The 25,182-nt window shown below is 37.2% G+C and overlaps 1 protein-coding gene and 2 long non-coding RNA genes across 3 annotated transcripts; all 3 read right to left on the bottom strand.

Annotated features, from left to right (window-relative positions):
- Positions 1 to 152: 152 nt before the first annotated feature.
- LOC146915338 (receptor-like protein EIX2) lies at positions 153 to 3,365 on the bottom strand. Its single transcript, XM_085721322.1, has 2 exons — positions 3,348 to 3,365; positions 153 to 3,067 (listed from the first exon to the last, which is right to left on the bottom strand). The coding sequence occupies exons 1-2, from the start codon at positions 3,363 to 3,365 to the stop codon at positions 269 to 271; spliced, it is 2,817 nt and encodes a 938-aa protein (XP_085577448.1). The 3' UTR covers positions 153 to 268.
- On the bottom strand, positions 3,365 to 6,612 carry LOC146915337 (uncharacterized). Its single transcript, XR_015014563.1, has 4 exons — positions 6,311 to 6,612; positions 4,809 to 4,998; positions 4,277 to 4,378; positions 3,365 to 3,716 (listed from the first exon to the last, which is right to left on the bottom strand). It is a non-coding gene; the product is annotated as an uncharacterized LOC146915337 (long non-coding RNA).
- A 3,976-nt stretch (positions 6,613 to 10,588) lies between these two features.
- On the bottom strand, positions 10,589 to 11,320 carry LOC146915336 (uncharacterized). Its single transcript, XR_015014564.1, has 2 exons — positions 11,189 to 11,320; positions 10,589 to 10,940 (listed from the first exon to the last, which is right to left on the bottom strand). It is a non-coding gene; the product is annotated as an uncharacterized LOC146915336 (long non-coding RNA).
- Positions 11,321 to 25,182: the final 13,862 nt, after the last annotated feature.

Below are 25,182 nucleotides of genomic sequence, written 5' to 3'. Positions count from 1 at the left end.
ATGATTGTTTCTTCAAATTTAAATTTAAAGAGTCATGATGCAACAAAATATGTATGTGGTTTGCATTTTTCTTCTTCTTTTTTGTTAGAATGGCTTATATTATAAAATTGATTTAATGTAAAACTATGGAAAACACATCATGCATCTTAGACTTTATTAAACAGGCTAGCTTTCTTTGAGTTATTTCTTTCAACAAATCTACATTACAACATTTGCTACAATACAATTCTTCAAAAAAACAAACATTTGCTACATTACAAATCTACATTCACCAACAAGAATTTAATTTGTACCACATGCCATCAAGGAAATGATAGTAGGTTAACCTCCATGATCTAAAAATGAACAAAGGAGCAACTACTACCCAAAATCCCACAACAAATCCTAATGTCATACTCACAAAGAACCAATTCACTCCATGCTCGTCATCGTCTTTGTCGTCTTGATCATCATTAGAAATTTCCCTATTGGAACTGCAATTGATAGGCAGTGGCGAGCCGCACAAATTGTTGCCAACAAAATTCGATGCTTCAAAGGTCTGAAGTTGTGTGCCGGTTGGAATTTTCCCTTCCAAAAGATTATAAGACAAATCAAGCTTGCTGAGAAAGCTTAAGTTTGACATGGTTGAAGGGATTTCTCCAGAAATTTGATTCCTAGAGAAATCAATTGATTCCAATGATCTCATATTACCAATATTTGGTGGGATTTTGCCTGTCAATTGATTCGTGGAAATATTTAGATAAATCAATCCATCTAGATTTGTCATTTCTCTTGGTATCTCTCCAGATAAATTATTATCAGATAGATCAACATTTGTCACCAAGCCAAGAATATTTCTATACTCTATACCTATTCCTTTCACCCACATGAGCGAACTAACTATACTTCGCCCAATCTCCACAATCGATGTATTTGAATATATAAAAGAATCTTTGCTTCTTTTCCTTAGCAACATGGCACTCAAATGGTTGAGACAATTTGGTATATTTCCATACAAATTGTTGTTTGCAAGGTCCAAATCTTGAAGATAAATCATATCACATATTTCTTTAGGAATATGTCCCGAAAATTTGTTTGATCGAAGACTTAGAATTTTCAAGTTTAAGAGCTCCTTTCCTATCCATGTGGGAACATTTCCTGTGAAACTATTTTCCCCAAGGTCTAAGAAAATCAACTTTTTAGCCTTCTTCAAAAAATTAGGAAATATTCCTGAGAGTGAGTTCTTACGGATATGCAATGTTTGTAGCTCGGTTAAAGAAGACATGGAAAAGGGTAAATTTCCAACAAAATGATTGTTTTGTAAATTTAAATCAACTAGATTTGGCCACATTGTCCAACAATCAGGTATTTCACCTGATAAACTGTTTGATGCAAGATTGAGAAATGCAATTTGCATTGGCTTGTTTTGTCTATTACATAGAAATTCAGTCAGGGATCCTGAAAATGAATTGTTTGAAAGATCTAACCAAGACATAGAATCATTAAAAAGATAGGGTAATTTTCCATGTAAGTGATTCGAGCTTAGATCAATGGTCTTGATAGATATTGACTTTGTTAATGCCCTCGCAATCTCACCGTGGATATGATTATGAGAGAAGTTCAAATAAAAAGCATTAGAAAATGTTTCCCAAAACCAAAGTGGGATGAAATTTGTTATACCTGTATTAGATATGTCCAAAGAATGAAGATCCTTCTGAGTTTGAAGCCACGACGGAAAGTTATGACCGAGTTGCCACGAGCTCAATCCCAATTCCTTTAGCTGAAAACTAGGCTGCCAATTGGAACCAACTTCTAAAGTGAGATTGTTCTCTGATGCATAACAATATTTTAAACTCGTAAGATTTGCAAGATCATCTTCCTTGACAATTCCTTGAAATAGATTTCTTTCAAGTACAAGAACCGACAATTTAGTAAGTGGTCTAAGAATTTCAAATGAATTTCCACTTAATCGATTTCTATAAAGACCAAGAAATTGTAATGAAGAAAGATTTCCAAATGATCTGGGAAGTTCACCACGAATTGCGTTTCCCTGTAAATCTAGCTCGAGTATAGAATCTAAATTTCCCATAGAAGTTGGAATTCTTCCTTTTAGTTGATTAAATGACAAATCAAGTTGAACCACGGAAGTCAAATTTCCCATGGCTTCAGAAATGGTTCCAAACAAGTTATTCTCTCCAAGGTTCAAGAACTTGAGATGTTGAAGATTGTATAACCAAACAGGTATAGAAGACGAGAATTCATTGTTAGACAAGTCAAGATTTTCAAGGAGTGTAAGATTTTGAATTCCATTTGGAATCGATCCTTGGATGTTATTAGATTCCATTTGAAGAGAAACAAGTTTTCTCAACCCAAATATCCACTTGGGAGAAAAAGAAGAAATTCTCGAAAAATCAAGAGTAACAAGAGATGAAAAGTTAAGTGAAGATGGTTGATTATATTGAGTTGGAAGGATACATCCTCTCAAGCTTAACTTCATCAAAGAAGGAAGAGCTTGGAAAGTATCTAACCAATCTAATGATTTAGAAAGGTTTGCATTTCCAAAATCAAGATATTGAATGTGGGAAAGACTTGAAAGCCATTGAAGACTTTCTTGACACACATAGTGATCATCATCGTCAGAACCTTGAACACCAAGATGGATCAAATTTGTGAGGTTACCAATTTGATATGGAATTTTTCCATTAAAAACATTGCTAAGATCAAGATAAAGCAAATTGGAGAGATTTCCAATTTGATTAGGAATTTTTCCATAAAATCCTGCATTAGAAAGATTGAGATAATTCAAGGATTTCATGACCCAAATGAAACTAGGAATTTCCACACCACCAAAATTGTTTCCACTTAAGTCCAAGTGATTCAAATGTTTCAACTCAATCAAAGAAGCATTTATTTTACCACTAAACTTTGATTTCTCATAAGCTTCATGTGATTCTTTATAATCATAAATTGGATATTTGTTTGGGAAATATGGTAGTGAATTGTTAAGGTGAAGTTGAAGTACATGAGATGTTACATCACTACAAATAACACCAACCCAATTGCAACAATCACTACTACAAAATACCCCCTTTAATAGCACTTATTTTGGCTCTTAATAGCGCTTCTCAAGCGCTAAGAAAGCCCCCGCTATAAAAGGTCAGAAGCCTGTAATAGCGCTTTTAAAACGCTATTAAATTGTAATGTTTCAATAGCGCTTTCAGAAAAGCGCTAATATAGCCTTATTTTTGTGCTATTTTAAACAGATGATTCTTAGCGTTTTTCAAGAAGCGCTATCTTATCTAACCCCCTTTAATAGGACTTTCAGAAAAGCGCTAATAAAAGTCCCTATTTTTTTTTTTTAAAATTACATCAACAACTAAAAGCATCATAATAAGATACTGACTAGACAAAAATATATACTTATTAGAAACAGTAGTCATCCATTAATACTTGTCAAAAAAAAAAAGGTCATCCATTAATAGAAATGAACAATAATATGTTGATAAGAAACTTAATTACAAATGACATCTAATGTACACTTAAATAAAAATGCAAAGTCCGTGCACAATACGTATATGTGAAGTATTATGAACGACCTAAAGTAACTAACAAAACCTTGGATTTTTTTTGCAATTTTCCATACAAATTGGAACCTCCCGACGAACGATGACTCCAATGTAACTAACAAAACCTTGACTTTCTTCCCCAATTGGTTGACCTCGAGCATTCTAACGAACCTGAAATAAGATTGCATGGTATACAAAATGAATTCAGCAATCCATCAACAAAACCTCAAGTTGTTCTTATAGGATAAAGGTATAATTGACTATAAGTTGTTCTTGTAAGCTATCAAGGAAAGCTTATGTACATGTCATAAGCTATTTCTATAAGTTTTCACTAACAGTCTCACTAAAAGATTGCATATTACCTATTAATACTCATCTTCATTCTAGATTTAGTGGGTGGTCCCTAATATGTGTATCAATCTTGGCCAGAATATATAAGTACTTATAACCACAATCAACATTTAAAACTACTTATAACCATAAAACACAAAAACAACTATTTAACTTAGACAAATATTCAATGGTGTGAAGGCTTACTAATGAAATTCGATGAACATGCTAAATTGCTTCACGTGTCTGCAGGTTACCTCTTTTTTAATTTTTTATTAAAAGAAGTGAGATACATAGACAATGAACACGAAACCAACTATTGAATACATAAAGATGTACATAGACAAGTTGGTAAAACATATAGAGCCTTAAACCTCTATGAAATACGAACGATTTATTACCGTTCTTGAAGGACAAACAGGGACAACAACGGCTGCCACGACGGATGCTCCTTGTCTTTATAGTTCCAATCGATCAATCAATTGATGCTCTATAAGCAGAATCTATAAGCAACATCTATAAAAAATTAGAATCTATAAGCAAAAACAATCTAAAATTATTTTAAGCAAAAGTCATAAGCCATAAGCATAAACAATCGACAATTATTTTAAGCAAAAACCATAAACAATAAGCAATAAGCAGAAGCCATAAGCAAAAGCCATAGCCAGCAATATATATAACTGTCAAAAGCCATAACCCAAAAGCCAAACTTTGATAGACGAATGATTTCTCGAATAAATTCTTTGTTAAAGAATTCAATAAACCTCAATTCTAAATCATAGCAACAACATTACACAACAGAGCTCAGCTTCTACTTTAAAAAGATATTAATTATATAAAAAAAAATTGTGATATTAATGACAATAATAGTGAATGTAGAAGCTTTCACAAAACCTCTTATCATAAACCAATGAGTAAAGAACACATCTATACCTCGACCGAGATTTATTTCGAAGCAGGCAAAGGCGAAGAGCCCTCAAAGTAGATTTCCTCTACAACTAGCATGACTTCGCATAGAGCCCTCAAAGTAGATTACCTCTGCAACCACATCTTTGTTTTCAATAGGATTCATTGACCCGTTGAATAAACCATTCTTCCACCAAGTTTGAGTAAAAAGATAAACCTGACAAAATAAATAAGTTGTTGAGATTGCTGCAATATAAGTCCCACTAATTCATTTCTATTCATTTAAGTACACTTAACAGGCCATAGTCTTTTAACTTCTTTGGATTAATCATCATTAATTAATGAACAATTATGCATCATATATTTAATTCACAAAATCAATACAATAATAATATAAATAACAAGAAATAAAACTAATATCTAGGACAAAACTAATATGCAGAATTATAATAATACAATAAAGTTTGTAATTAATTGACAAAGTAACCAGGTTGTTATTAAGTGTTCACTAGTTCCCTGAACACAAGTGCAAGGGATAGTAAGAAAGGCCAGCTCAAGTTCAGATTTCCAAAATCAAAGAAAGGAACAAAAGCCAAAGGGCCCATGCAGCACACATATTTGTATGCTAGTTTAGTATACCTAGTTAATCAATCATTTAATGCAGCAGAGCAAAGTAACTGTTATTGTTGCTAAGAGAGCACAGGTAAAGTCCACTAAAAGAGACAGCATAAGTCAATCTCAATTCTCAATCATTAGCATACATTCAAATTGTATAAGGGCCCTCTATTAATTATGCCATGGATCATATGGATTTTGGATTGGATTATGATGAATGACTCAAAATAAACCATCAATCCATTTAAGTTCTGTCAAAATTCTCAATCCAACAAAACAAGTAAAATTGCCACTCATTCATTCTTCATAATAAGCTTTAACTAATATAAAAACAAGTGTCAAATAGCCTATGGCTACTATTTCATACTATATGCACACTCATAATCAATATATTAATTAACCTTGTTACCAAAATGACAATTCTAAATTTTCAAGCAAGACTATGAATAAAATTCACACTTGGTGTCTAATTCCAACGTGCTAAATCTCAATCTCATGCCATCATATTCAAAATCAAAGACTCATAATAAGCATAACCATCTAATGAGCATAATCAAATAATCACAATAAGCCCAAAAATTGCAATTTTTCTCTTTCACTCAAAAATCATGAAAATCAAAAACCCAAAATAGAAAATTGAGATCGGGATGTTCAAGAAGGACATGCAACATAAATCAAAAAAAAAAAACCCCCTTTTCAATTTCCTTTTCAACCCAATTTTCAAGCATAAGATAAATCATAATTAAGTAATTGAAAAACAAAATCCAGAAAAATTGAACAAAACCCAGAAAGAAAAATTCAAAAAGATTCAAAATTTGGAATGAAAAGTCTTCGTTGAGACATATATTCAAAATTCAAAATCAAAACCAACAAATCTGAGATTCAAAATATAAGAAGGTGAAATTGAGACTTACCAAGATGGAACCTTAAGGATTCAATTGGTTTCTGGTTTCACTCGGTGGGTTCGAAGAGATCTGAAGGTGGACGGTGGTAAGTCGGTGGTGAGTTCGAGCGTGAAAACGAGTGAGATGGAGAGAGAGAGTAATTGACGAGGGTGGACAGAGTGTATGTTTGTGTTTTGTGAGGAGGAGAGGAGTGAGACAAAAGGGTTGATGCTTGGTGGAGGATTGATGAAGGACGGTGGAGTTGGATGAGGGAGAGAGTGTGTTGTGAGTTGGTAGTGTTTTGTGAGAGAGTGAAAATAAACATTTAATTTTCCAGCTTATTTTTTAAAAGGCCATCAATAGCGTTTTGGCAAAGCGCTAAGTAAGGTGTATAAAATTAATAACATTCTCACAAAAGCGCTATGTAACCTTCTCTAAGAGTAGCCTATATTAGCGCCTTCTCAGAAACGCTATCTAAGAGTAGCCTATATTAGCGCCTTCTCAGAAACGCTATGAAAGGTCTATCTGTTGCATTTTTAATAGCACTTAACATAAAACGCTATTAAAATTGTGCTATTAAAGGCCAAAATTGTAGTAGTGAATTGGTATTGGAAACATTCCAAGATGAGAGCCTATTTGTTGGATCAATGAGATGTTGTCTAAATGTTAAAAGGGATTCACGTTCACTTGAAATGCATTGAGTGCATATACCAAAATGAAACGTTGATAAGGCAAACAAAGAAAAGTGTAATAAAAGAACGGTAAAGATGTTCATGATTGAAGGGCAAAGAAAACTTTAACAAATATGTCCAAGTAATCGTTGATTCTCTCTAAACCAATATCTCATATATATATATATATATATATATTCTTATGTCCAGCTTTTCTCACTAAAAATAATAGAAATTAAAAAAATTTATGAAATTATTAAAAAAATAAATAATATGATTCTGTAAAGAAGTGTCAAATTATAAACAAAATTTGAAAAATGATATTTGTACAATCATATTGTGACAATTGTTGAACAACACTCTCTCATACTCACATTATGTTATGACTCACTCTCTTCCTTTTCTCGCTATATTTTTTTTGTCGGATAAGAAGAGAGAAAAAAAAAAGTCATAAAAATTGTCAATAAATAAATAGTTGTACAAATATCATTATTTATAAAATTTTAAGTAAAAGTGGTTACACAAAAACTTTAATTTTTTTTTTCCATCTATCATACTTGATATTTGACTCTTGGATGTCCAATATATCACCACCGCATAGGTCTTTTTAGTCCTTACGAGACTAATCTTTAAATAACTTCATATCATTTTTTTTTTCTAACAAGCCGTAGTTAGCATCTTTGACTCTCCAATAGGCGCTTCAAGATTCCTTAAAAAAATAAAATAAAAAGGTTCTTCAAGATATCTCTACGACTTAGGTCATTTAAGACTGCTATGAGAGTAATTTTAGAGTGAACAATTGAAATATCTAATTTTTCTTTTGTTATTAGGTTTGGGCTACATCTCAGATAGACAACTCCATGAATTGAATACGAGTTGCTTTACTAGAAGAGAGTCTGTCCACTCTCTCACGACCATATTTGGTAGTTTATATCACTTTTATATTGAGATCTATTTGATACGGTTGAAATGAATTTACATCAAACTCCATATCTATCTATAAGTTGTTTTTACATCAAATTCTCTCTTGGTCTACTCACATTATTGAGAAATCAAATTGATTAAATACTTTTAAACCTTTTTCTAATCAAAACTCACTCATCAAAGCAAAATGCTATCTTACGTCATAAAAAAATCTCTATTTTTGACTTTCTAAATTTTTAAAGATTTAAATCGTATAAATTGTTGCTGTAAAGAACTTTTTATTGTCAATTAATCTTAATGGGGAGATTATTAGAAAAGTTTGACTATTGAGGTAATTACTTTTAAAATTATACGAATAAAAGTGTGTAAAATAATTTATAGTCAAATTCGAAACTGATAATACCTACTGAATCGACATTTGCATAATTTTTCAACATTTTTCATATAAATGCATTGACAAGTTCAGTCAAAATATACATCTCTCATTTTTCTTGACAAGTACGTATATCTTATCACTTGACCGACGACTATTCATTTTTAAGGTCTTGATCATAATTTTGTCAACTTGCGTGTGAAACTTTGAAATAAGAAAGATCCTATTCCCATAATCCATCTATGCATGAGTAATAAAAAATGATTCAAACAGCCTGGGTGGGCTTAGGATCTTATGAGGAGAATTTTGACTGCGAGTTAGTAATTTTGGAAGAGTTGATTCAGATGTTTGAGAGTCTTGATCTTCTACGAAGGTGTAAACTTTTTGGTGAGGTCAGCTTATAGGTTCCTACACAGGAGTACGAGTGAGGTGGATGAGAGGTCAGCTGGAATTATGCAGCTTCTCTAAAGGGTGTGGGAGACTGGGAGTCTTGGTCTCCATTCAAGGTTAAATTAAGTTTTCTCTTGGTAGATGCTTCAGGATAGGATTCGGACCGGTTCAAATATTTTTTCTAGAAGGATTATAGTTAACCGCGAGGTTATTCCTTGTGTTTTCTGTAATGAGTATGTAGATCAACTAATCACCTTTTTGTTAGATGTCATTTTTTAAGTCAGGTTTGGTATCATGTGCAGGGACGGATCCATAAATTTTTATAAGTGAGGTCAATGTCGTTTATCATAAATATTTATACAAAAATATATAAATTCATGACGAATAAAATAACGAAATGATTATCATTTTTTTTTTGAGATTACAAAAAATTATATCATTGTATATCAAAAAATGTAAGACGCCATAATATGGAAGAATTATAATTACTCTGCGTCTTTCTACTTTGATGGTGTTATAATTTTTTTTTTTTTCATACAGTTGCTCATTTGATTCTTCACAAAAATCACAACAGGTACGGAGGTAATGTAGAAAATTGAAGTCGTGTGGTGTCAGTCGGTATGAAGGTAGATTACCCTTAATTCATCAAGGGATAATGTAAGAAAAATTCTAATACTTATCTTCGCTCGAAAGATTAGGGTGCAATTTAAAACTATTTGCCTCTTTCCATTGAACCTAATTTTTTAGACTCTTTTCTCATTTTTCATTAACCACCCTACTTTAATTTTCTTTTTATGTTTTTGGAGCATTTTATATTTGTTATAACTTATAAATACAAAAATAATGTCTTCTTGAAAATTAATGATAGCCTAAATTAAAGAAAGTACCCATAAACGATGATAACATAGTCTTGATATACTTTTTCACTGATTTAGCAATATATAATATTAATTTACATACATGTCATTGGTTTTTGTCTAGTGTATTAGTTGGGTTACGTGAGGTCAACATAAAATAAGCGGGGTCAACATGTTAAATTATCTCATTACAATTAGAAAAAATTGGTAAACTATCATCATATTATTGATAGACAAGGAAAGCAAAGAGTGGGGTCAATTGACCCCAATGCACCCAATGTGTGTCCGTGCCTGATTATGTGCTTAGATGGTTGGGGTGAGTCTGTTATACCTTCAAATTTAGCTAGTATTGTTAGTATTTGGTTAAATATAGGTGGGGAGAAAAAGGAGAGGTTAGATTTCTTATTAATCTAGCAAAGAGTGGGGTCAATTGACCCCAATGCACCCAATGTGTGCCCGTGCCTGATTATGTGCTTAGATGGTTGGGGTGAGTTTGTTTTACCTTCAAATTTAGCGAGTATTGTTAGTATTTGGTTAAATATAGGTGGGGGGAAAAAGGAGAGGTTAGATTTCTTATTAATCTAGCAAACTCTTGTGTGCTCACATCTTTTTGGGCCAGGAGATGTATGTGCTCTAGTTGGTAGATATGGCTAAAATCACCTATTGAAAATGGTTTTTAGGAAAACATTTTGGATACACATCTTCCTTCTATGAGTTGGGTCACTACTACAGAAATGATTTTTTACATCAGTTGGAAATGACTTTTTACATCAGTTTGTAACCGATGTAAAGTGATATGATGTGGTAAGTCCACATCCTTTCACATCAGGTTGCGACTGATGTGAAATCTTGAATTTCTACATCAGGTCTGCTTGCACTGATGTAATAGACGCACTTTGAAATTTAACCCTGCAGTTTTCACATCAGTTATACGATGGGGACTGAAGTTAAATATGTATATTTCACATCAGTTTTCAAAATCACTGAAGTGAAATAATTTTTTTTTTCTAAATAATTTTTTAAATGGCTTATCAAATAAGCTTGACCCCTGCTTTTTTTTAATAGTAATAAAATGAAAACAAATTATGGATCATTTTAATGCAAAAAAAAAAAGTTATATTATCTAATTGGATATTACATAATCAATCCTCAATATTCCAATCTATAAAAGAGGCATAAGCATACAATATAGCTAGAAATAATCCAATAAAACAATTTTAGGCAGAAATTTCAAAAAAAAAAAATATCCACAACAGAATCATTATTGGATTTCCCCAACTATGTCCAGTTTTAGCTTTGGAAACCCCAATACCTAAAGGAAGCATATAAATCATCACCCCAGGATTTGTTCCTCTTTGTAAACTGAGTACACCATTCGTTAAGGCACGTTCATAATAATCTGCGTATGAGACTTCTTTTGTCCATCTAAACAGGTGCCGCGAAACCTGAAATCATTATCTTGCAACATAAATACTTCAACAGAATAAACTAAGAATCATCTCTGAATATCAATAATGTATCACACTGACATAGGAACACATATTCAACAATAAATCATAAACATAATACCAATAAACTACCTTTTTTTCAAGTCCAATGAACTACCATATGATAATAAATTTAGCAGATGCGCATTTTTAACTTACCTAAGATTACATGAAGAACTAAAAGAATGATGAGTGATTGATTGTACCTTCAACATATTGTAAGTTGTGCAAGATTCTTCATTCTCTGTTGAATTAAAGATGTCAGCTATTCTCTTTGGATCCTTCCTACAGAAAAAGTAAAGTAAAGAACTGTTTCAGAAAGATGTTTGGAACTGACCAATTCAATTCAATTTAGTTTTGATTTGAATTATAATTGAATCTTGCCAGATAATTAATTAATTTAATTAAGTTAATGTGAATCTGAAAGGTCACATGGACATGTTGCTAGGCTGGACCCCCTAACAGAAGACGCGTAGATCAATTCTTTGTGAAACACGTGTACGGCTATAGTGACCTTGTATTATCATTATAAGTGGTAGTTGTTATACCCTAATTTTGGACCTAAAAATACTTGTTCAATTCTTCTTTTCTTGCATTATAAGTCATTTGATATGTCTCTGATTAATTGCATCTTTCTCTGCATTTTATTTCAATGTTATTTGCAAAATTCATGAAAAAGGGCATTTTAGTCATTTCCTATGTCAAAAGTTCTTTCAGTCTTTTAAAATTTGTTTGAGTCTTTTCAAGTAGTTTGAATAAGTCTTTGTTTCATTCTATGTCAAAACCCTTGCCAAAAATTGCATTTGAAGTCATTTTGAGTCAGTTTTGCCCCTAGGGGCATTTTAGTCTTTTCATGTGTTAAAACCCTGTTTAAATTCTAAAAATTGTCTCTGAGTCTTTTAATTTGTTTGAATAAGCTCTTGCTTTAATCCCTTGTTAAAAAAAATCATTTTAAAATTGCATTTGAGTCGTTTTTAGTCGTTTTAAGTCCCTAGGGGCGTTTTGGTCATTTCACATAATATTTCTGATTCGTTTTAATCTGCTTTGTTGTTTTTAATCGTCTCGTTTTACGTTAATTTTCAGTTTACTTTTTCAATTCAATTTTAGTTTTAATTTTCATTTTAGTCCTCGCACTTTTATTATTTGCATTTTAATCCCTTTTTTAGTTTGTTAGAGTCCAAGTGCCATGTGTCCAAATGCTATTGGTCCTTAAGAGTTTGTTACTACTTAGTCCATGTGGCATTTCCTCATTGGTCCAAGGCTTACCACATCACCTATATAAGTCAAAGTCTTGGTCAATTTTTCAGATTCAATCATTTTTTCCAAACAATTCCACAAAAAAGCCACAAAAATTTCTTTCTTTTCCCTCTTTTCTTCTCTCACGTAACAACTTTTCCTCCACCATTTTTCTCACCTCTAACCAACTTCCACCACCTCTAACCACCACTTCCTCCACCATAACCAACTCTCTCCACCCTAACTAACCACCCTAACTAACTCTAACAACCTTCCATCACCACCAAAACCTCCATAACTAACTTCCTAAACCACCATAACCACCAATATTCATCACAAAACAAATCATCATCGATCATCATTCCTTCAACAATCACCAATCCATCACAATTCTTCCATCATCCTCATCATTCAAATTCACTACCAAATTCCACAACACAAACCTCCAAATTCTCAACCGAATTCGAAACAGAACTGAAGCACGGTAACAGCAACCATACCAGAGTAGCTTTGAGTCGAAATTGCAAAGGATCGGAAGCGGAAAGCACACGACGGTGAAGCGTCAACCTTACGGTGAATTGGGAATATCAACGGAATCGAAGCAGAGACAATTCGTGGAATAGGAAGAATGAATCGAAGCTGATTCAACTCAGAAGAATGAACGGAAGCAGAGTTGAGATTCTCCAGGATCGAAGCCGGCGAAAGGACGCGTGAAGCCAAACCTGAACGGAGGAAGCAGATCGCAAACCAGTAGGAAAAAGAGGTAACGTTCGCAGTTTCTTCTTCCTTGAAGCAATTTCCGTTTTCAAATTATGAGTCTAGCGCCTGTGTTGTATTTCTCTGAAAATGGCACCGAATTGGATCTCAGAGGAAAGGTAAGGTTCTTATCCATTCTTGTTGCTCTTGAATTCGTTCTTCTCGCGTGATTTTGCTTGAAATTGTGTTTGCTTTGAAAATTCGTTCGCAAAATAGAAAGAAGGAACTGTGTTTGCGTTTGGAATTGTTTTTCATTAGCATGAAGTTGTGTTTCATAGTTAGAAAGAGAGGCACCGTGTTTTTGTTTAAGAAGAAGAAGATTCACAGGACTGGTTTTGGTTAGTGTTGCTGGACCGGTTCGGTTGAACCGACCCGTTCCTGAACCGGTCCAGCTTTGCATGATCTACATCGTTTTAGGCCCATTTCCTATGCCTGAACACCCTGTTGCTATACACACCCCTGTTTCCTGCGTTTGTTTGCTGTAAAATTGCTAAATACACCCCTGTTTGCTTCAAGAACTTTATTAAAATCCAAAAAATTTATGTGTTCTTGATCTTTTTTTTCTTGACTTTTTGTGATATTGTTATGTGGTGAATCTTGATAAAAAATATATGTGTAGCATTTTTTTCCTTTCTATTTGTCTACTATTTTTTTTGTTAGAATAAGCAATTTTCTTGCACTTTTTAGCCTAAAAAAAAAATCCTTTAAAAATTCCTAAAAAATTCCTATGTGTTCTTAATCATTTTCTTGATATTTGTGTGATATTGTCATATGTTGAATCTTAGTTAAAAGGTATGTAGTATTTTCTTGTTAAAAGTTTACCATTTTTTTGTTAAAAATTGTGAAATTTTACATGTGTTTGTGTCTAAAAAATTCTCTAAAAAATTCCAAAAAAATTCATACATATTTCTTGATAGTTTTGTGGTATTTTTGTGATAATTGTTGCATGTTAAAATTGATAAAAATATATGTGGAGTTTTCTTGTGATTTTATGTTACTTTTTGATAATTTCTTGTGAAAATTTCGCATGTTCTTGATCCCAAAATCTTGCAATGGTATATTGATCCTTAGTGTGAGAGTTTGCAATGTGTATACCCCTGATTTAGAATTGTTCCTTACTGTTTTGGAGTGTGATTTGTTAGTTCCTTGTGTTATAAGTCATGGGAATAACTCTATGTGGAATTAAAGTGGAAAATAGGCCTAAAAGTGCTTCATAATTGCATAGTTTAATACTTCGCTCTAATCCTCATGGTTAAAATTGAAATGGAACCTTTAAAAATTGATTGAAATATGAGGGTTAGGAGTGATGAATTGGCTTTGCTTTTGTGGCCAAGTTTTGGGTATGTTTTGCCTTTATTTTGGTTTATTTTCTATCCTTTATGTCCTAGTATTTCTCTTGCTTTATTTCCTTTGATATTGTCATGTGTTACTAACCATTTCATTTCATGTCTCATATTCTCCATAAGCATTCCCATTTCATTCCATATCTCATCTCTTTCTCCACTTTTATTTCTTGCACTTTAAGTTTCAATTTCATGCAAAAATTAGAATGTAATAATTAGGAGTTCTTGTAATATTTTACTTTTATGCCACTTTTAATTTCTTGGCAAAGAGGCCATAGAATGTAATTAGGGCATGATGTAATAAGGACAATGGACTCTAATAATGTACACCGACACAAGCACCGACACATGCACACACATCACTATATAGTTAGAATATGCATGTTTAGATGTATGTTTAGGATTGTATGTTTAGATGTATGTTTAGGCCTTATACTTAGAAAAATCATTTTCCCAAAAAACTTGAACAAACTTCACTCAAACATTTTTCATAATAAACCTTGGGGTCAAAACCCCATTGAATTTTCCTTTTATTTTCTTAATCAAAAATCCAATGAAAATAATAATACTTAGACCCCATTTTGCAAATGATTAATCCCACCTCACCTTTTCTAAATCTCATGCCCTTGAGGCCTCTTTCTATTCTTCAAATTCCATTTTCAAACTTAAAATCAACCAACAAAAACAAAAAAACATTTTTTGAGAGAGAACTACGGTGGATTTGATCCCTTAAACGGGTACGTAGGCAAGGAACAAAATTCCTTCAATTCAACTAAAATAAAAATCCAAAAACATTCTTCTCCCTCCAATTCTTCACTTAGAAACTCTTAGGTTAAAATAAACACTTTCAAAATAGCATTTAAAAATAGAGCGCGCGCGTAGAAATTAAAGACGGTTCCTATAGGATACTATAGTCGTTATGGGTGCCTAACACCTTCCCGTAGCGAAAACAACTCCCGGACCTCGATTCTCAAGGGTTTTGCTTACTTTTTCCCTTCCCAAGAAAAAATAAGATATCACCGGTTAAAAAGGTTCAAACGTAATCAATGTTTGACACCCGAAAACCAAGATAAAACAGCTGGCGACTTCACTGGGGAGATTCGAGAGTTACGCCTAGTCTTTATTTCCACGCTTGCGCTTGTATTTTTACTTGTTTCTTTTACTTGCTTTCCCATGTGAATAAATGTTTAATTTCTTGCAAACGTGTGGGGTGAGAATATCAAAAGTCCTGCACCCGGGCTGAGTGAACTTAGGATTTAGGAGGGATATAATCGACAATCCATTCCGGGGGTTTCCTCGTGTTTTGGATTATGCGATCAATCCCACATAGCTGAGGCATTTTGGGGGTGATGTTGTCGGTGCGTGTTGTCGCGTTTAGGCACTTTACTTCCAATTGTTCTATGACGCTATGAACCGTAGATAACCAAACCCATCCATGGCCTTTTTTTTAGGATGTAGTGCGGAGGCTAAACCGAGTGTTGTCTCGAGTTTTAGTCGTCACGCGATACTACACTCAAGTTAGACCTTCCGCGGATAATCATGGAGCGAGTGTTGTCTCGTGACACCGTGATATGCGTCGGAGAGGTTGCAACTTGGGAACCTTTTTAGAACCCGGTTACTATATCCTAAAGCCCTAGTTTCACCGGACGCCGTGTCCACCCATGACTCCTCGACTTTGAATCTCAACCCACTATGTTTTCTCCGAACTTGAACATAATCATGCATTCATGCATACATGCATACATGCATAAACTTTTTCCATGCATTGTTATCGAAGGGCTTAGACAAGTTGAATTTGTAAACATTGTAGGAATGAAGAGGACTAATTCCTACAAGTTCAAGGAAGTGGATTTGGCTAGTTTGAGAGATTTGGCACTCAAGGTTAAGGATCCGACTGGTTTCCGACGTCGTTACGGGGCTTTACTTCCTATTCTCCATACTAATGTGGATGAGAAGCTTGTGCACACTCTAGTGCAATTCTATGATCCGAAGTATCGGTGCTTTACTTTTCCAGATTTTCAGTTGGTGCCTACTCTAGAGGCTTATTCTTCCTTGATGGGTTTATCTATTGCTAAGGGTATACCTTTCTCAGGACCTGAAGATTCTCCTACTCCATTGGTTATTGCTAAGGATCTCTATCTCAAGACCACCGATGTCTCCAAGAATCTTGTCACTAAGGCACGCATCCGAGGTTTCACTTCAGAGTATCTTCTTGGGAAAGCCAACCTCAATACTACTTGTCAGGACACTCTCGAGGCTATTCTTGCACTTCTCATCTATGGGCTTATTCTCTTTCCGAATCTTGATGGCTTCGTGGACATGAATGCTATTATGATCCTCCACTCCAAGAATCCGGTTCCTACTTTGCTAGCTGACACATACCATGTTATTCATGATCGTACTGGCAAGGGTCGTGGCTACATTCTTTGTTGTGTACCTCTCCTCTATAGGTGGTTTATTTCGCACCTTCCGGAGTCTTTCCACGCCAATCCGGAGAATTGGTCTATTTCACAGAGGATTATGGCTCTCACTCCTAATGAAGTGGTTTGGCTCACTCCAGCTTCTAGAGTCAAGGAAATTATCTTTGGTGGTGGGAAGTTTCTTAATGTACCTCTTCTTGGTACCCGGGGTGGAATCAACTACAACCCGGAGCTTGCTTTGCGACAATTTGGTTTTCCGATGAAAGATAAGCCCATCAATCTTGCTACAGCTCCTTACTTCTTTCACTACTCCAATGCTCCCACCGGCATAAAAGAGGATTTCATGGAAGCTTGGACTAAGCTTCGGAAGAAAGAGGTGAAGCACATGGGTGTAAGGTCCGGTGTTGCTCATGAAGCCTATACACAGTGGGTGATAAACCAAGCTGTGGAGATTGGTATGCCTTACCCCCCTATGAGATATGTGTCTGCATCAGTTCCTACCATGCCTTTGCCTCTACTCCCACCTACCCAGGAGATGTATCAGGAGCATCTAGCTATGGAGAGTCGGGAGAAACATCAGTGGAGAGCTAGATATTATGAGGCTGAGAACTTGATCATGACTTTGGATGGAAAGGATGAGCAGAAGACTCATGAGGTCTTGACACTGAAGAAAGAGTTAGCCAAGGCTAAGAGGGAGATTGAAGAGAAAGACAGGTTGCTTATGAGAGACTCCAAGAGGGCTAGGGGTGCCCGTGACTTCTATGCACGATACTGCAGCTATGAGTCTGAGTCTGAGGATGATGCTTCCACTTCCTATGCTTGAGGATCTCCATTTCCTGTTGTTATTTCCATTTTGTGTTGATTTACATTTTAAAGTCTATCCCTTGGCTTAGCATTTCAAAGGGAATCGTCTTGTAAAAACTATATGTTGGTTATTTGTTTCCCGTTCATGTTAATCGTTGTTTAGTAATGTTTACAAGTTTCTAATTTGTCTAAAAACCCTTCGATAACACATAAAAAGAATCTTTTTGCATATGCATTTACACATTTCATGCATCATATGCATTCATTGGTCACAAAAAGCTTCTCTCGTGCTTACTGCCTCCTGGTTTTGTCCACCGCAGTCCGAAAAGTGGCTCGTGCTCGCAAAGTGTATCAACCAGATAGAATTCACCAAACAAGATTTCACAAGAGAAGGATCATGGCTAACTTTGAAGAAGAAAATGCTCGGCTCCATGCCGAATTGGCTGCTATGAAAGAAGACTTGGCTAAGGCTCATGACACTATGTCTACTTTGCTGGCTGCACAAGAACAACCAGCCACATCTGTCCCAGTTTCTACTGAAGCAATTCCGTCTATCCCACTATCTACTGTGGCTACTGATGCTCGTTTTGTTATGCCCAATGGGCGTCCTTATGGTCTCTCAGCTTACTATTCTCCTAATACTGCTGCTGGTGTCTCTGGTTTCGCTGGTCAAGGACAGATTCCTGTGTCCACTGCTATGCCTCAGGTGACTACTGTTGTTACCGACCCTGTTGTACACACTGTGCAACAGGTAATTGATGTCGATACTCCGCGTGGACAAGATCCCGCAATGGAAGCTATGAGAAGACAGTTGATGGAGTTGGCTGGAGAACTCCGTGAGGTCAAGGCTAGCCGAGGAAACAATGGTGCTCCTGCTAAAGCTCGTGATCTATGCTTGGTGTCCCGATTTGAGGTTCCTAAGAAATTCAAAGAGCCAGAATTTGACAAATACAATGGAACTTCTTGTCCGCACAACCATGTTATCCGGTATGTCCGAAAGACGGCTGACTACGCAGACAATGATGCACTAATGATCCATTGCTTCCAGAGTAGCTTGACAGATGATGCAGCAGATTGGTACACTAGTTTGAGCAAAGACAACATCCATACTTTTGAGGATCTGGCTGCTGCTTTTGAAGGTCAATATGAATTCAACACTCGTCTGAAGCCAAATAGGGACTCTCTTAAAGCCTTGTCTCAGAAATCAGATGAAACCTTCCGAGAATATGCTCAGAGATGGAGAGGGGCAGCTGCCCGTGTTTCTCCTCGACTTGATGAGGAAGAGTTAACACAGACATTCCTGAAGACTCTGAAGAAGGAATATAAGGAGAGAATGATAGTCTCTGCCCCAAACAACTTCTCTGATATGGTTACGATGGGAACGCGTCTAGAGGAGGCCGTCCGAGATGGTATTATTGTCCTAGAGAAAGGGGAATCTTCAAACAGTACATCAAAGAAGTATGGTAATGGTCATCATAAGAAGAAAGAATCTGATGTGGGGATGGTGTCTGGTAACCCATCTGCAGCTGCCACACAATTACCTATGCCTTATCATTACATGCAGTACTCTCAGCATCCTTTCTTCCCGCCATTCTACCAGCAATATCCTCTGCCACCGGGCCAACCACCAGGTCAATGCCATCGCTCAGCAAGTGCAACAACAGCCTCCTGCTCAACAGCAGCAACAACAGGGTCCCCGACCCAAACCTTCCTTTCCACCAATACCAATGCGGTATGGTGAGCTGCTCCCAACTCTACTGGCCAAAGGACACTGTGTCACTAGACCAGGCAGGCCTCCGCCTAATCCATTGCCTCCCAGGTTCCGACAGGATCTAACGTGTGAATTTCATCAGGGTGCTCAAGGCCATGATGTTGAGGGTTGCCTTGCTCTGAAGTATATTGTGAAAGACCTAATAGAGAAGGGACGGTTGACTTTTGAGAATAATGCTCCTCAGGTCCTCGGCAATCCACTTCCAAACCATGCTGCTGTCAATATGATTGAGGCTTTTGAAAGGATTCCCGCTCCTCAAGAGGATCCCATGTTGGATGTCCGCAATGTCGTTACTCCCTTGGTGCCATTACATGTCAAGCTCTGCCATGCCTCTTTGTTCAAACATGATCATGATTCTTGTTCAGAATGTCTGCAAAATCCCATGGGCTGTTGTGTGGTGCAAGGTGATATCCAGAGCCTGATGGATGACAAGCACTTGATTGCCAGTGATGTATGTGTGATTGTGCCAGTGTTCCACGACTCCCCTGTTGAAAGTGTATCTCAGATGAGAAATGTTGAGCCTTTGGTGATCAGGTTACCTGGTCCGGTATCTTATACCTCTACCAAAGCAATTCCTTACAAGTACAGTGCAACCATGATTGAGAATGGAGTAGAAGTACCTCTGGTATCCCCAGCTGCAGTTGACAATGTTGCCGGTGAAATTACAACTCTGAGAAGCGGAAAGGTCCGTCCACCCTTGTTTCAAAAGAAGGTAGTTACACCCATTGCCACGGTAACTCCACCAGTTGTTCCTCCTGTTGACAAGAACACCGGCCCAGCAGGCCAATCTATTGAAGAGTCCAATCTGGACGAAATTCTGAGGCTTATCAAGAAAAGTGACTACAAGATCGTTGACCAGCTGCTACAAACTCCTTCAAAGATATCCATCCTGTCTCTGCTCATGAGCTCAGAGGCCCATAGGAAAGTGTTAATGAAGATACTAGAGCAAGCTTATGTTGACCACGAGGTCTCTGTGGATCAGTTCGATGGGATAGTGAGTAATATTACTGCCTGCAACAACTTGGGATTCGGTGATGATGAACTCCCCGAAGCAGGGAAGCACCACAACTTGGCTCTACATATCTCAGTACATTGTGGATCTGACATGATATCCAATGTGTTGGTAGACACTGGATCATCATTGAATGTAATGCCTGAGTCCACACTAAGGCAATTAAGTCGTCATGGGATCTCCCTGAGGGGTAGCAGCTATCTGGTTAAGGCTTTCGATGGATCCCGCAAAGATGTTCTCGGGGAAGTGGACTTGCCAATTACCATTGGTCCTGAGACGTTTCAGATTACTTTCCAAGTTATGGACATCAATGCTTCCTACAGTTGTCTCCTCGGAAGACCATGGATCCATGACGCTGGAGCAGTAACTTCCACTTTGCATCAGAAGCTCAAGTTCATGAGGAATGGTAAGATTGTCACTGTGCATGGTGAAGAAGCATATCTAGTTAGCCAGGTATCATCGTTCTCTTGTGTTGAAGCAGGGTCCGCTGAAGGGACGTCGTTTCAAGGCTTGACTATCGAGGGTGCAGAGCCCCGGAGGGCTGGTGCTAGCATGGCTTCACTGAAAGACGCCCAGAAGGCTGTCCAAGCAGGGCAAGCTGCTGGCTGGGGCAAAGTGATTCAGATCTTGGAAAACAAGCGTAAAGAGGGCCTTGGATTCTCTCCAACATCTGCTGTTTCAAAGGGAACTTTCTACAGTGCTGGGTTCATCAACGCTATTACTGAAGATGCTGCTGAAGGAAGTCACGTGCCTACATTTGTTATACCAGGAGGCACTGTGAGAAATTGGGAAGCCATTGATGTTCCCTTAGTCATGCATGCTTCCATGTAATGTGCTTTGTTGCTCATGTTTTCTTTGTTTTCAAAATAACAATCCTTTCGCTCTGCCCAAGGCAAAAGTGACATCATTGTAAGGGCGTGTTTGTTTCGGCATTGCCGTTAATCAATAAAAAGTTGTCGTCTTTCTCACGACTCTTTGTTTTTTACTTTTTAGTGCCTTTTTCTTGGAAATAATGGTAATGCCAGAAAAAACCAAAGCATCTGTATTTTTCTTATTAATTTCAAAAATCTGCATGAAAAACTTTTTCTAAAATCATCCCAATCATATTATGCAGATTGAACCATAATAAACCCGTTGAACACCGTGACCCTATGGTTCCTCCAAATTTTGAATTCCCTGTATATGAAGCTGAAGATGATGATAATGATGAAGAGATACCATATGAGATCACTCGGCTACTTGAGCAAGAAAGAAGAACCATTCAGCCTCACCAGGAAGAGATTGAACTCATCAACCTGGGTACTGAAGAAAACAAGCGAGAGATCAAGATTGGTGCTGCACTTGAGCCAGAAGTGAAAAAAAAGATCATTCAGCTCCTACATGATTATCCAGATGTCTTTGCATGGTCCTATGAAGATATGCCGGGACTAGATCCCAAGATTGTGGAACATCGGATACCGACAAGACCTGAATGTCCTCCTGTCAAACAGAAATTGAGAAGGTCTCGTCCAGACATGGCTCTTAAGATCAAAGCTGAGGTGCAAAAGCAAATTGATGCGGGTTTCCTCATGACAGCTGAATACCCTGAGTGGATTGCCAACGTCGTACCAGTACCAAAGAAAGATGGGAAAGTTCGAATGTGTGTTGATTACAGAGATCTGAACAAAGCCAGTCCAAAAGATAACTTCCCATTGCCTCATATTGATGTGCTTGTTGACAGTACTGCTCAATCCAAAGTGTTCTCCTTTATGGATGGTTTCTCTGGGTATAATCAGATACGAATGTCTCCGGAAGATAGAGAAAAGACGTCCTTCATCACTCCATGGGGAACGTTCTGTTATAAAGTGATGCCGTTCGGCTTGATAAATGCTGGTGCTACCTATCAAAGAGGTATGACAACTCTGTTTCATGATATGATTCATAAAGAGATTGAGGTATATGTCGATGATATGATTGTGAAGTCAAGTGATGAAGAGCAGCATGTTGTGTATTTGAAAAAGATGTTTGAAAGATTGAGAAAGTACAAGCTGCGGCTGAATCCTAACAAGTGCACATTTGGTGTAAGATCCGGAAAGTTGCTAGGCTTCATTGTCAGCCAGAGAGGCATTGAAGTTGATCCTGACAAAGTCCGAGCCATCAGAGAGATGCCGGCCCCTCAAACTGAGAAGCAAGTCAGAGGTTTCCTCGGACGTCTGAATTATATTTCAAGATTCATATCTCACATGACTACTACTTGTGGTCCCATTTTCAAATTGCTCAGAAAGAATCAGCCTGTTGTATGGAATGATGAATGCCAGGAAGCTTTTGATAGCATTAAAGAATACCTGTTAGAGCCACCTATCCTTGTCCCACCAGTGGAAGGAAGGCCTTTGATTATGTATCTGTCAGTGTTGGATGATTCAGTGGGTTGTGTTCTCGGTCAACAAGATGAGACTGGTAAGAAAGAGCATGCTATCTACTATCTGAGCAAGAAGTTCACCGACTGTGAGACTCGGTATACAATGCTTGAAAAGACTTGTTGTGCTTTAGCTTGGGCTGCCAAACGCCTGCGTCATTACATGGTGAATCATACAACTTGGTTAATATCCCGAATGGATCCAATCAAGTACATCTTTGAAAAGCCTGCTGTTACTGGAAAGATTGCGCGTTGGCAAATGTTGTTGTCTGAATATGATATTGTGTACAAAGCTCAGAAAGCAATCAAAGGAAGTGTCCTTGCTGAGCATCTTGCTTGTCAACCTCTTGATGATTACCAGCCAATTAAATTTGATTTCCCTGATGAAGAAGTTATGTATCTGAAGGCAAAAGACTGTGAAGAGCCACTGATCAATGAAGGGCCAGATCCCAATAGCAAATGGGGATTGGTGTTTGATGGAGCTGTTAATGTTTATGGTAAAGGAATTGGAGCCATCATTGTAACTCCGCAGGGGCACCACATTCCTTTCACCGCTCGAATAACTTTTGAATGCACGAACAATATAGCTGAATACGAAGCATGCATCTTGGGCATTGAAGAAGCCCTTGACCTGAGAATCAAACACCTTGACATCTATGGAGATTCTGCACTTGTTATTAATCAGATAAAGGGTGAATGGGAGACTCATCATGAGAAGCTAATCCCATACCGTGACTATGCAAGACGCCTGTTGACATACTTTGCAAAGGTTGAGCTGCACCACATCCCTCGGGATGAAAACCAGATGGCTGATGCTCTCGCTACTTTGTCTTCCATGTTTCGTGTGAATCACTGGAATGATGTGCCTGTGATCAAGGTGCAGCGTCTTGATAGACCCGCCCATGTGTTTACTATTGAAAATATGCCAGATCAAGCTGATAGAGATGTGAATGATAAAAAGCCTTGGTATTACAACATCAAACAATTCTTGCAGAATCGTGAATATCCACCTGGTGCTTCCAACAGGGATAAAAAGACTTTGAGACGATGGGCTAGTAGATTCTTTCTGGACGGAGAAATCCTATACAAGAGGAACTATGACCTGGTTTTGTTAAGATGTGTTGACAAGCAAGAAGCTGAGAAGTTGATGCATGATGTACATGACGGTACTTTTGGGACCCATGCTTCGGGTCACACCATGTCAAGAAAACTGTTAAGAGCCGGCTATTACTGGATAACTATGGAGCGTGACTGCCACAAACATGCTAAGAGATGCCACAAATGTCAAATTTATGCTGACAAAGTCCATGTGCCTCCACACGCTCTCAATGTTATATCTTCCCCATGGCCTTTCTCTATGTGGGGCATTGACATGATCGGAAGAATTGAACCGAAGGCTTCCAATGGACATCGTTTCATTCTAGTGGCAATCGATTATTTCACCAAGTGGGTCGAAGCTGCCTCCTATGCCAATGTGACCAAGCAAGTGGTTGTCAAGTTTATCAAGAATAACATCATCTGTCGATATGGTGTTCCCAACAAGATCATCACTGACAACGGTTCCAATCTGAACAATAGCATGATGCAAGCTTTATGTGAAGAATTCAAAATTGAACATCACAACTCTTCTCCTTATAGACCTCAGATGAATGGTGCAGTTGAGGCCGCTAACAAGAACATCAAGAAAATTGTTCAGAAGATGGTCACTACTTACAAAGACTGGCATGAAATGCTACCTTTTGCCTTGCATGGTTACCGTACTACAGTGCGCAGTTCAACCGGGGCAACCCCTTTCTCTCTGGTATATGGCATGGAAGCAGTTCTCCCTCTGGAAGTGGAGATTCCATCTCTTCGAGTGATCATGGAAGCGAAATTAACTGAGGCTGAATGGTGTCAAAGTCGGTATGACCAATTGAATCTGATTGACGAGAAACGTATGAATGCTATGACTCATGGACAGTTGTATCAAGTGCGAATGAAGAATGCCTTTGACAAGAAAGTCCGACCTCGAGAATTCAAGGAAGGCGAACTTGTATTGAAAAGAAGGATAAGTCAGCAACCCGACCCAAGGGGCAAGTGGACACCTAACTATGAAGGTCCTTATGTTGTCAAGAAGGCCTTCTCTGGTGGTGCTTTGATTCTTACACACATGGATGGTGTTGAGCTTCCAAATCCTGTTAATGCCGATATAATCAAGAAATACTTTGTCTAAAAAGAAAAGAACAGCGTGGTAGGTCGAAAACCCGAAAGGGCGGCCTAGGCAAAAATGCGCTTCCTGGTGGATCGAAAACCCGAAAGGGCGATCCAGGCAAAAGTTAGGGACAAAAAAATGAATATGAAAAAGCTCGCTGAGATTGTACGCAACTCAGGCAAGAATGAGCGCCTCGATGAGCCGAAAACCCGAAAGGGCGGTTCATGCAAAAATGAGGTTAACAATAAAAGACAAGTAACTATATCTGGCAA

Source organism: Medicago sativa, chromosome 6 (genome assembly GCF_051527215.1).
Source record: "Medicago sativa cultivar Bolivia chromosome 6, Bolivia_mono, whole genome shotgun sequence".
NCBI lineage: Eukaryota > Viridiplantae > Streptophyta > Magnoliopsida > Fabales > Fabaceae > Medicago > Medicago sativa.
This window is presented reverse-complemented; position numbering and strand designations above follow the sequence as displayed.